General features: G+C 38.4%; 2 protein-coding genes across 2 annotated transcripts; both read left to right on the plus strand.

Moving 5' to 3' along the window:
- The first annotated feature begins 12 nt into the window (after positions 1 to 12).
- On the plus strand, positions 13 to 3849 carry opn6b (opsin 6, group member b). The gene is made up of 6 exons (XM_052580798.1): positions 13 to 297; positions 426 to 631; positions 1215 to 1314; positions 2193 to 2297; positions 2364 to 2587; positions 3183 to 3849. The coding sequence occupies exons 1-6, from the start codon at positions 204 to 206 to the stop codon at positions 3636 to 3638; spliced, it is 1185 nt and encodes a 394-aa protein (XP_052436758.1). The 5' UTR covers positions 13 to 203; the 3' UTR covers positions 3639 to 3849.
- A 4046-nt stretch (positions 3850 to 7895) lies between these two features.
- Positions 7896 to 13108, plus strand: coch (coagulation factor C homolog, cochlin (Limulus polyphemus)). The gene is made up of 12 exons (XM_052580797.1): positions 7896 to 8010; positions 8404 to 8452; positions 8561 to 8605; positions 8910 to 9066; positions 9158 to 9291; positions 9733 to 9801; positions 9913 to 9972; positions 10067 to 10214; positions 10305 to 10408; positions 10937 to 11163; positions 11250 to 11763; positions 12071 to 13108. Exons 2-12 carry the CDS (start codon positions 8419 to 8421, stop codon positions 12241 to 12243), a joined length of 1665 nt encoding a protein of 554 aa, XP_052436757.1. The 5' UTR covers positions 7896 to 8010; positions 8404 to 8418; the 3' UTR covers positions 12244 to 13108.
- The last annotated feature ends 181 nt before the right edge of the window (positions 13109 to 13289 follow it).

The following is a 13289-nucleotide window of genomic DNA, read 5'->3' on the forward strand; positions in this document are numbered from 1 at the left end:
TCCCAAAAATCTCAGTCTCTAAAGTCTTTAACAAGATAAGGAGATTACACCTATTCTCGATCAACAGGTCAGATGTTTGCTCAAGTGTAGATCTATTGTATTCAGTCTAGTCTGCTAGATCTTCCACCAATGAAGAGAGCAAGACTGTGAACCATAGCAAACGTCATCCTGAGATGAGTCCAACCTGAATATTTTGATTGAAGATGGACATCCACAATGTTCTTCCATCAAATGTCACAGTCTACCGAGTGTCGAATGGAGGAGAAACAGCAATTGGTGTCTATTTGGTGATACTAGGTAATTAGTCTGGTGTAATTACATTGAATTCTCCGTATGTGATTGTGATTTGTTTCTTCTTGAGCTCCACTACATTGAAAGATGACATGTGAGAAAGAATCAGTGAATTTTATTTATTTTTTTGATAGGATGGCTTTCTTGGATTGGAAATGGGGTTGTAATATTGCTTTTAACAAAGCAAAGAAAGTGTCTGGAACCACAGGATTTCTTGACCCTCAACCTTGCCGTTTCTGACGCCAGCATTGCTATTTTTGGGTATTCTCGAGGAATCCTTGAAGTTTTTGATGTTCTCAGGGATCAAGGCTATCTTATAAAGACATTTTGGACTTGCAAGGTAAGGTGATGATATGCCAAATAAAGTTTGCGTGCCTTTCTATTGTGGAACAAAAAGTTTTGTTTATTCTATGTGCAATGGAAATTAAAGGGGTTAGATTCGTTTTGAAACCCATTAGGTAGCACTGTATGGACAAAAACTTTGTATGAATGAAATACATACTTTTATGGTCCACTGAGGAAAGTCTTACATGTTTAGAACCACATGAGGGGGGAGTATGTGATAAAAGAGTATTAATAATTCAGGTACAAACTTCAAATGATCAAGTGCCTTTAAGCATGATTCCTTTTAGTTCACTAAATGCTCTTCGAGAACATCTTGCATTATCTGGTGTGAGAGGTCCATCACTGTGTTCTCTTTGCAGTCTGGCAGGTGGTGATATGAGGCAGGAGGGGCTGAAGAGATGATTTATTTGTAGTTGTTCCAAGTTCACGAGCATGTGTCCTTTTATCCCTTAATCTTGCTGGCTTGTTCCCCAGGGCCTGGTTAGTGGGTGATGAGACAAATCAGAGTGATTACTGCCTCAGGTTCGCAGGGAATGCCAGACCTGCTTGCAATGTATAAGATGTTGTGTCTTGGCCAGGTGGACGGATTCCTAATCCTGCTCTTCGGACTCATCAGCATCAACACACTGACAGGCATCAGTGTCATCCGCTACATCAAAGGTTGCCAGCCTCAGCATGGTATGCTCTATCCTGGCCAAACCTACGGAGTTGTTATACCTTTGTATAGCTGCTACCCAGTATTTCAAGCATGCTCATGCATTGAAAGCTGATCTGTCACTGTAGACATTACAAAGTCTATGCAAAATAAGCCCCTTTTTCAAAGTTTCGAGTGGTTTCCAACAGATTTTTGGAGTACAAATGAGCTGCATACATTACTTTTAAAGAGTTTAGGAAAGGGTGCCATATAATTACCAAATTTTAGGACAAGGGTCATCATTTGTTTAACATGTATTGTGATATATTAATAAAATATATTATTATTCATTTTTAAAATACAATTTATATGAAACACATTCAAATAACAATGTTAGGCAAATTTGATATTCTAAGTTTAATTTTGCTTTCTAATTAATTTATTAATTGATAATAATCCCAATTTTCAAATAGTTGTATCTCGGTCAAATATTGTCCTATTCTAATAAATCAATTATTTATTTATTTATTTAACAAATCAAAACTTTTTTATTTTCCGTTTTCAATTTAAAATAATTGACCCTTATGACTGGTTTTGCAGGGTCACATATATGCTCTATGTGAGAATTCTTTTTTCATATGTAATTTCTTGCACAGTTTAAGTGGATCTTTATGCATTTAATGTTTTAGAAAAGGAGTCCCTCACAAGACAATTTGGGGGTCCTTGACATTACGAATTTTGAAAGACAGGACACCGGTAGGACACGGTGATCTGACCCAAAGTGATTTGGAAACCCAGAAATCCTTTGATAAATCTTGAACCATGTTATTTTTTTAGAAGCTCTTTAGCCTTGGCTGCACAAATACAAGATAAATGGGCTTGATTACACTGAGGACTGTGCTGATGCGAGTGTTTCCTTCAGATCATCACGTCAGCAAGCAAAATATCTGCTTGGTCATAGCTGCTGTCTGGCTGTGCTCTCTGTTCTGGGCTGGAGCCCCGCTGCTGGGCTGGGGCAGTTACAGAGGTAGGACTAAAGCAAGAAATTCACCATCTTCCCATTAGAGATCTCTGAATTTCATTTCCTCTGCAGCTCGCGGGTACGGGACGTGTGAAATCGACTGGATGCAAGCGCTGTACTCCGTTCCGGTCAAGCTCTATGTCATCAGCATTTTCCTCTTCAACTTCTTTGTACCCCTATTTGTTATAGTTTTTACATATGTGTCCATCATCCGAACTGTCAACTCCAGCCACAAGTCCAGTCGTGGAGGAGATATCAGCGAGAGGCAGAGAAAGATTGAACGCAGCATCACAAGGGTAAATCCCTCGCCCCATAAATTACATTAATCTCTTAAAGAGATAGTTCATCCAAAAATCACCCTCATGTTGTTCCAAACCCACAAGACCTTCATAGATCTTTAGAACACAAATTAAGATATTTTTGATGAAATCCCAGAGCTTTCTGACCCTCCATAGACACATATAGGTAGCAAGGACATCATTAAAATATAGCCCATGTGACATCAGTGGGTCAACCATAATTTTTATGAAGCTACGAGAAAACTTTTTTTTTTTTTTTCGCAAAGAAAACAAAACCATTCATACCACAACGTACTCAGTGTAGTTCCATAAATTTACGGTTGAACCACTAATGTGAATGGACTATTTTATAGATGTCCTTACTATGTTTGACCATGATAGTTCCATTGCCGTCTATGGAGCTCTCGGATTTCAACAGAAATATCTTAATTTGTGTTTTGAAGAAGAACTCAAGATGGTCTCACAGGTTTGGAACAACATGAGGGTAAGTAATTAATGACAGAATTTTCATTTTTTGTGGTGAACTATCCCAAAAGATTAATGCAGAAATTTGCATAATTATGTAAGTGTCATTCTGTGTTTTTCTTTCCAGGTCTCCCTCATTCTGTGTGCGGCCTTCTTGTTGGCCTGGTCCCCGTATGCAGTCATTTCCATGTGGTCCGCCTGGGGTTACCAAATACCCCCACTCAACAGCATCCTGGCCAGCCTCTTCGCCAAGTCAGCGAGTTTCTACAATCCGTTTATCTACATTGGCATGAGCTCTAAGTTCCGGAAGGACCTGCAGGCTCTTTTCTACTGCCTCAGACCCACATCAGTGCAGAGGAACACCCCTCCTGTGCCATTGGCCCGGCCTGGTGATGTGCAGCTCGACGTCGATGGATTTAAGGAGGATGAACCGGTGGACCCTAATGCAAGTGAAAACAAACAGGAGGGAAAGGCAGAGAGCCGTCCTGAATCAGAACGCCAGGACAGGCCCTTACCAAAGTCAGGCAAGTGTATCAGTCCTCATGGATTGATGAGGAAATCCAGCGACTCTGGAAGACTTTAGCTGTCTCTTATGTTAGTTTATGTCCTCTGAATGTTTATATAAGATGATCAGAATAATATTAGGATAATACAGTACATTCACTGTCTCTGTTATCTTAATTTCACAAGAGAATAGGACACTCCAGGCTACTAGTGAGTCATGTCGTCTACAAATACTTCTTGTTGAACGTGAGGTCATTGTGTGAATCCAATAAAGTCGAGGTTAAAGGTTTTATGTGGCTTGATCTCTTTCTCTGAGGCGTGTAAACTGTTGACACATTTAATGGTAGGTCTGTATCACATTATTTAGGGTTGTTGGAGATTCTTCTCCCATCCCAGTACATCAAATACAATCTCGAATTGAATAGCATTGGGGAAGGAACCAAATACATCTGGATAGGAAAAGGCCACAATAAATTGATGCACCAAATAATCTTGCTAAACAAAAACAGGAGAGCATAAAGACAATCTGCAAAAACAACGGCACTGACCCGGCCTACAGTCTTCCTTCTGAATTACATAACAAAATCTATATAAAAAGATAAATATTTCCCAAACTAATCAGAGTTTGAAACTTTAAATTGTGGCACCGAAAGCCATTTAAAGAGGAGCAACATCTGGGGCAGGAGAAAGAATCTCATGAATTGTGTCTCTCCCAGTGTTACTGAAATACTCTTTTATTAATACTTTACTATAGTTGTTTCATTTTTATGGCTTAAGTTTTAGTTAACTAAAATAACCCTGGTTTCTCATTTATTGCTATCTTCATTCTCCCAGCAATTAAACTTGAATCAGCAAAGCTCCAGCAGAAATCATGGAGCGGGAGGATTTACAAACTGACCCTGGTGACTGCCAAGTAAGAATCTCCTGTCTCTCCACAACCGTGCCTGTTTAACCAGACTGTAATTTTCAGGTCTGAGTACAAGTTACTGAAGCGCAGAGCGAACAGAACAGTCAGGTAATGGTGTTTTATTTACATTATCCAGGCGCATAATTCAAAAGCAGCAGGCGTGCTCGTAGTCAGAGGAACAGTGAAAGTTTGACTCCAAACAGAGCAGCAGGAACAGTCAAACAATCCAGAGTCCTAATTCCAAGAACAGACAAGGTCAGTAACTGGTTTCAGAACAAACAGATTAACAGCAAACAAATCTGACCTTGTGGGTCACAAAAGAATTATAACCTGGCACAGAACAGAAAAAAACCCACAAATACTCAGAATAGTACTCAGATAAGCTCTTAATCATTTTTAGGTAAAGGGTTAAACACGGTGAAATATATTCCATGTGCAAATAACATGCTTTAATCGTTTATTTTTTCTTAAACAGGAAAAAGAGCAGACAAAAGTGTTTTGTGTCCAGTTTACATGGGAAACTCTGTACCAGAGAGTTGAAACAAGTGGCAAGTTGGAAATGAGTTGGGATATTTCTCCAAAGAGATGCCTAACACGTCAGTGACCTGATCTTACGGTTGTGGGAAATGTCCTCCTCCTGCCCCATTCACAGCACTCAAACGCATTCTAGTCAAGCACGTCCCCTCTTCAAATGACATCCAAGAGAATTAGTCCCACATGGTGGTCACAAAATAAAAGGGTCATGGTGTGTGTGGTGTTGTGGTGAATGTTCTCTCAAATTAGCGGTGTCGGGGGTTAAAGTAGGTCTGTTATGCAAGGAGATTTTTTTGGCGCAGACCCCATATGCTTATTTTGGTGCAAGAATATACTCGGTTTGAGAAATAATGAATTTTGGAAAATATTAATCAGTGTGATGTAAAAAGTTATGATTTATGGGTGGAAAGTCCTAAAAGAGAGTCATGCATCTGCTAAGAGATGAGAAGACGTCCAATATACACTCTGCCTAGTTTAGTAGTGGGCATGATTTTTGAAAAATGTTTTTAAAGAAATCTTTTATGCTAACCAAAGGTGCATTTGTTTGATCAAAAAGACAGTAATTTTGTGTATGTAATGCATTCATGTGATGACAAAGCTGATTTTTTTTGCATCATTACTCCAGTCTTCACTGTCACACAATGCTTCAGAAATCATTTGAATATGCTCATTTTGGTGCTTAAAAACATTTATTATAATTATTATCAATGTTGATTTTTTTTTATGGTCAATTAACTGTATCCTGAAAAAAAAAGGTTTTAATTTATTTTAACAACAGCTTTTAAATGGTAGTTTAAACATATTACTGCCACTCACTGTCAAGCTATCTACAGTGTAGGCTAAAACACATTTTCTTGATCTAGAAGTCCATTAGCTCTAATGGAGGATGATAAGTAGGCAACAGGGAGGTCTGTATAATGACCCTACAAAGCTGAGCAAAACTGCAGGAGTGCACAAAAACATAATTAAATGTCTGAAAACTACCTTAGCAGAAGCAGAAGTATATCTAAAAAAAAAACAATTATATATGTTTAGAATTGTTTTTTTTTTTTTTTTTACATCTGCTTTTTCCCCACGTTTCGGGACGTTTCACATTTGCTGTGGTGTATCCGCAATGTGGAGCATGGCATAAAAAGAATATTTCTCCAAAAGCTAGAAACCTCTTATATTAATCGTGAAATATTGTATTTTCCAACATAGAGAATGAAATACATTTTTTTTATTATTATTGTTTTTTATTTTTGGGAAAATAAATTTCTCTTTTAAGCGGACAAATCTGGGCTCGAGACTACGCAGCATTAGCCAAGGCTAATATTTGTGTAGGTGAAGACAGTCGCCTAAATGAGCCATCCATCGAAGTATTAGACGGTTACTACTATTCATAAGGAGTGGAGCGGTAGTCTCTGCATTCTTGGACGAAAGACGGATCTCCCATGAAGTCTCACATGGTGTGAAACGTGACAGCGCGATGCTGGCCTGGGAAGAAACGTGTGTGTCACTTCGCCTTAATTCAGGCTTTTTCATCTGACTGCACAAAGCCAGAAGAGTCAAGCCAACTTTTCCATATGACCATCAGCTGCCCCAGTGGGAACGAACTCTGTGTAATACCAAATCACAGGAAATCATCACCTGCTTAACCTATTATAACAAAACCCATGCTATTACGTTAAAGGAACACTCTGGGCTAATTCAACAAGAAAAATCAAACAAAACATTTAAATGCGTTTAGGTAAGAAGGTACAACTTTTTTTAGCACTATCATTTAGACATCATTATTAAATACAATGGTTAGCAGTTTATAAGGACTAATATGGATTAATCAGTTTAATTAACCTTTCCTAAATGAAAGAAAAAACCTGATTGTGGCTTCATTTGACTTCTATCCACAATCTAAAATACCAGTTCTTGTTCCAGTTTGGCACAACATCAACAAGCTTCTTAAACTGCTGGAATTGACTCTTTATTATTGGTTTACCTAAGCTGCCCAAGCCTTACTTGATATGGAAGTTCACACTCTGGTTGGGAGACTGGATGTTTCCACCATGGACTTCACAAGAATGTCCTTGTGGAAGGCCCCTTTAGCCGACATACTGTAGACTTTAAACGCTGTGAAATATTTAATTGAGACACTGGGCCAGTTCCCAGTTTTTACAATGAGCAGTTGTTCAAAGAGGCTCATAACAGATGGATTGAGTGTCATTCCATGAGAGGTTTTTAATTTGTCGCACACCATGCACCCTTACAAACTTCCACAGGACTTAATCAGTTGTGAGATGCCACTGTAAACACAAACCTCTCATATTCCTGTTTGTTGCCAGGATTAAACCTTGGATCTGATGTAGGATGATTACATAAAAGTTACCAAGAGAAGACAGAGACCTCTTTGAAAGCAGGACAGTCTTATGATAATGAACCCAGGTGTCCCTTCACATGCTAAGAACTGTTTGTAGTGTATACTGAAGATAAATACACTTCATGGATGATTTACAGTTTTTACAGCATAAGCCTCGTTCAAGAATTGTCTTTTGAAAGTCATTTAGGATTAAAAAGCTCTTGCCAAATGACTGACGCATTAGCTGTTATTCTGTTTCTCAAGGTAAAGTTTTCAACCCCCAGTTTCAGGGCCTAGTCATGACGTGCGCATGGTGGCATTCATTTGTTGTTTATTCTCCTCTTGGTTGTTTTCGGTTTCTTTACTTGCCATCATTGACTAAATGAGGCTACACAGTGTTAAATTATAGCTATTATATATGTACAAACTTTAGCAGACCTATCTAAATGGCTAAAAAGCTGCAGGATTTGAAACAATTTCCTTTTCAGGTGGTTTGGATGTAAGGCCCGCCTCTTGTGATGTCAGCAGAGAATCATTGGGGGTTTTGGGGACATTATTTAAAGGACTAGCTCTTTCCTCAATATCCAGACACCTCCGGAATATCATCCATAACGGAATTACCTTATTTTTCTCTATAAAGCTTTTAAGGCTGAGGAAAAGTCATCCTACACAATATTTGTAAGTTGGATTTAATCTTCATAGGTTGATGATTTTTGGCTGTTTGGTGCTTTTTAATAGAGCTAATTTTATATATCCAGATATGCTTTTTTTTTCTCTTTTTCTCTCTCTCTCTCTCTCATTCGCGAGTGGATTAACTGAAGTATGCGGTTCCAAAGGAGCTGTTTGTGATGGATGTGTCTGGGGAGATTACATTTTTCCTGTATCATATCTGATTTCACATCTGTGTGCAAAATAAATATTTCAGCACCCAGATAAAAGAGAAAATGAAGATAAATGTCAAAGCCTTAGATTATTATTATTTTTTTAAGAAAAAAAAAAACCTTTATAAAAATAATTGAAAAATGGGGTTTATTCATTGTTGCCTGGTTTATTGTTCTTTTGTCTCTACAGATATCTTCATTAACCATGTCGATGTGGTTTGCTGTACTTCATGTATTAGGTAGGAAATTAGTTTGTCCAAGTGATTGTTACCAATCATTTCATGTGTGTTATTCTGAATTATGATGCATGGATTTCATTGCATTATTAAGAATTTTTCCGCCCTCAGGTATTCTGTCTTTGACATGTTGCACATTTGGATCTGATTTAAATGGTCAGTGAATTCCATTTTTAATTATCTTATATATACTTATCATAGTAAATGAAAAAGAAAATATTAAACTTTTTTTCTTTTTCTTTTTCTTTTTTAACTAAGGTCCCTTTATTTACTTTATGTAACAAATTACAAACACTTTTTAATTGTTTTAATTTAGTTTATTTTGTATTAACGAATTAACAGAAAAGACGCCATATGTGGAAAAATAGTTTTTAAATATTTCACTTTTTTTTTTAACTAAGTGTAATTAACACATACATCATCGTTATATGAGTAATATCTTACATTGTACATTTCTTAGTTCCGACACCGATTAGCTGTGGGACGCGTGCGGTGGATCTACCAGACACACGTCAGATAGTGCTCTGCCCAGCAAACTGCACTCTCTGGAGTCTGTCAGTGTTTGGTTCAGGAGTATATGCCTCTATTTCCAGCATATGTGGAGCAGCAATACACAGGTACAATCAGAGAAATAATGATAAAGCTACTGACCTGCCAGAATTATGTAAGAACCTCAGAAAGCAAGGAACATTTTTGCCTGTCATCCAGAGGAATCATAGGTCTCTCTGGTGGACCTGTGGAGGTTCACGGGCTGCAAGGGAGGACAAACTACCTCAGCTCTTACGCTCATGGCGTCCAGTCTCAGTCCCTGTCCCAATGGAGCTCATCTTTCACTGTGGCCAGTGAGTGGAGACAATCACGATCTGCGTCATTTCAAGTGCTAGTGTCTGTTTTGATTTAGACTTTGTAGATTTGTTTACAGATGTAAAGTTTTATAGACAAAAGTGTTTACTCACTGGCTTGGCACAGTCAAAAATAAAATTATAGTTTTATATTATGATTTCAATATGATTATATTAATATTGAATTTTAACAATAATATTCGAATTAGTGTAATCATAACACCTTGTTCTCGATGAACTTAAACACTTACTCAACATAATGGTGCTGTTTAAAAAAAGATGTGCTACTGATCTCAATAACTATGTCATAATGTTAGGAAAAGTGTGGCCAGTTGGTTTGCGAAAATAATATAGTGTATAAAATGATAGAGAATATAAAAGCGAATTAAAGTTGTTTATCATCACAGATTTATCAGGTTACTTTTTTTTTTTTTTTTTCAGGAACAATTAGCTTGCCTTTGGAAGTGTCCAGTCAAACCAGCAGTTCTGCCAATGTTGCATCTGGAGCAGGTAAAAAGCGTTTGGATAACTGGAACTGAAAGTTGCTTTGCATAAAAGCATCTACTCAATGTTTAAATGCAAATGTAGTCTACACTGAGTATCCCTGCTTCTCCCTTGCAGCCAAGAAACCAGTAAAAAAAACAGTGAAGAAACCTCCTCCTCCAACAACAGCAAACAGGGGTCTGTGTGGCCTGATTTTCTAATCCAAATTAAATTGTTAGTCAAAGCAGAATGATTATCATGACAAGAAAGAGCTGTGTAAATGTTGTTCCAGATTGCCCAGTCGATATGGCTTTGCTGCTGGACGGTAGCTACAACATTGGACAGCGGCGGTATAATCTGCAGAAGAACTTTGTCAGTAAGCTTGTAGCCATGCTGAAGGTTGGAACGCCGGGTCCTCATGTAGGAGTGGTGCAGACCAGGTGATCTGGACAATCCTAGTTGTCTGTCACATGGCTGTTTAGCCATTTTTTCCTTTGTCAGTGAGTGTAACGTCATGTTTTTCTTTCTAGTGAGACACCTCGAACTGAATTCTACTTGTCAAACTATACAACAACCAAAGATCTGACTTTTGCCATCAAAGAGATGCCATACATTGGGGGCAAAACCAATACAGGTCTACAATCTCATCTTCTATTTACATTTCAAATGAATTATTGGATGAAATGGATCTAGAGCATTTCAATTAAATCATGCATTTTTGGGGGGTAAAAAAAAAAAAAAGTACAAATATAAAAAAGACTAAATAAATAAATAATTGTCATTGACAGTACGGCATTTATAATGGGAATCAATAGGTCTTGAAATATGTTAAGACAGCTTTGAAAGAAAAACTACAAGACAGTCCATTTAAAGATTAAAATTCTGTCATTTTCTTAACTTCAAGTTGTTCCAGACCAGATTTTTTGCTGTGAAACCTTTAAAATGCCCATAGACTTCTATTGTAAATCCATTTTTTTTACTTGTTTTTACATTCAGTATGCTTTTGTTTGATAATTGACAGCGTGTCATAGTTAGTGACAATATAGAGTTTCTTGTATTAAACTCATTCCTAATAACTCTGACACAGATTGATTTATTATTGAAGATGCTTTGGCTTCAGTAAGCAGAACTGGGCAGGCTTAAGTTATTGCATTTTGCACAGGCAAGGCCATACTACACACTGTGAGGAACTTCTTCAATCCGGATTTTGGTGTTCGGAGAGGTTACCCACGGGTCATTGTGGTGTTTGTCGACGGGTGGCCTTCTGATAATGTGGAGGAGGCAGCAATTTTAGCCAGAGAGTCCGGTATTAACATCTTCTTTGTGTCTGTCGCCAAACCTGCTCCTGAGGAGATGAGCCTGGTGAGCGAGCAAGACTTCATGAGAAAGGTAAGATGTTTCACATATGAATTCATGGAGAAAAAAACAAAAACAAATACTTTTGGTAACATCAGAGTTTTTCTGAAATCTGACAGGCGGTGTGCAAGGACAACGAGTTCTTCACCTTCACCATGCCCAGCTGGTTCAGCACAAATAAGTTTGTGAAGCCACTAGCTCATAAACTTTGCTCCATCGATCAGATGCTCTGCAGCAAGACATGCTATAACTCAGTGAACCTGGGCTTCCTGATTGACGGCTCCAGCAGCGTAGGTGATGGGAACTTTCGGCTCGTTCTAGACCTTCTTCTCTCTGTCGCGCGCAACTTTGACATCTCTGACATCGGCTCTCGCATCGGTGCCATTCAGTTCACCTACGACCAAAGGATGGAGTTCAACTTCAATGACCACACCACAAAAGATAGTGCTCTGAGCGCCCTGGAGAACATCCCGTACATGAGCGGAGGAACGGCCACGGGAGACGCCATCAACTTTGCAGTGCGGAGTCTCTTTAAACCGCGCACAGGCTCCAACAAGAATTTCCTCATCATCATCACTGATGGACAGTCTTACGATGATGTGAGAGTGCCAGCTATGGCTGCCCAGAGAGAGGGTACGCTTTTTACATTGACATTTCATTAAGAACATGGGTTTGCAGGCCCCTGAGGGTCCAGGGGGTCAGTAGAGAAGATCATGTTATTATTTAAAGTTATAATTAAATGTAACCAACAAAATTAAGTCTTATTTTTATAGTGATGGTCTCTGAGGTGGTAAGGGTGCAGGTGGGGGTCTCTGGGTCTGAAGTTCTAGAACATTTAAGACCTCTAAAATGTGCTTTATCTCTAATGCACAAAATAGTGCACTTACAAAGTAAACAAGTGTGATGAAATCTTGATCACGTTGTTCTTGTTTCTTCACAGGGATCACTGTGTTTACAGTGGGCGTAGCTTGGGCTCCGATGGAAGATCTGAAGGCGATGGCGTCCGAGCCCAAGGAAAGTCATGTGTTTTTCACTCGCGAGTTCACCGGCCTGGCGCAGTTCCAGCAGCCCATCGTACGGGGCATCTGCAGGGACTTTACAGAGTTCAATTAGACAGTGCAACTGCTTGAGAGCAACAATAGAAAGTAAGAATGCAGGAAAGGAAGAAAAAAAAAAAAAAGAAAGAAAAAAGGGGGGCAATCCTGAAAGAGAAGTCACTTTTGTCTTTTGCAGAAAAAGGGATTTGAATGGTTTTGTTATAAAGGTATTGGTACGTTTGATCCAAAGGATTTTACAGCTTAATTGAGAATGTATCACACAGTATTGTATGTCAACCTCTCTATAACGTGGAGAATGTATTTGTTGGTGATTTATAGTCTTTCTCTTTATGTTCCTGGTGAAAAACATTCACTCATGCTTCTGGCACGTCTTTTTTTCCTGTGGAGGGGTCACTGTAACAAAAGGCTCTTTTATATTCATTTCGGGACTTGAAGATTTAATTCCAGTTATGCAAGGTTGTGCACAAGATAGTACGCAAAAGCAGTCACGATGAGGACTGTCAGTGAAACAGCGCCCTCATATGCATTCTGGTGGCAGTACACAAATACACAGCTTTCAGTCAAACATTCATAAATAGTTCTGGGTTATATAATAAAATATAGGCCTTCCCAGGAGTAGCAAACAATATACATGCACTGTAGTACATTCACAACATCACAATCAATCACGAATGTCTGGGTGTGCGATGACAAAAAAAAAAAAAAAAGGTTAACGTTTTGATTATATATCATGTTTTCCTTTTCTTAAATTATACTTTCATGTATTTATCGAACCTATTTTCTGTGTACCTTTCTATATGCATGTTTTACTGTCTCACGTAATGAAAACAGAGGGGAGGAGGGGTGTCAAACTGCTTGTACATTTGTTTATAATTTATTACTTTCTTCTCAATAAAGGACAAGGTGTTTGTACAACTTGACCAGCTGAACATTGTCCTCATCTGAACAAGGCTGAGCTTCATCAGAAACGTGAACATATTCAAATAACACGTGTATTCATTTGTGTAGTAGGTTTTTTTTCAGTCGGAGTCTCCCTCAGCAGAAACACAATCTTTATTAAAATCGGGATTCCTGGCAATCGTCATTAATGACCCGCCAACC

Source organism: Carassius gibelio, chromosome B17 (genome assembly GCF_023724105.1).
Source record: "Carassius gibelio isolate Cgi1373 ecotype wild population from Czech Republic chromosome B17, carGib1.2-hapl.c, whole genome shotgun sequence".
NCBI lineage: Eukaryota > Metazoa > Chordata > Actinopteri > Cypriniformes > Cyprinidae > Carassius > Carassius gibelio.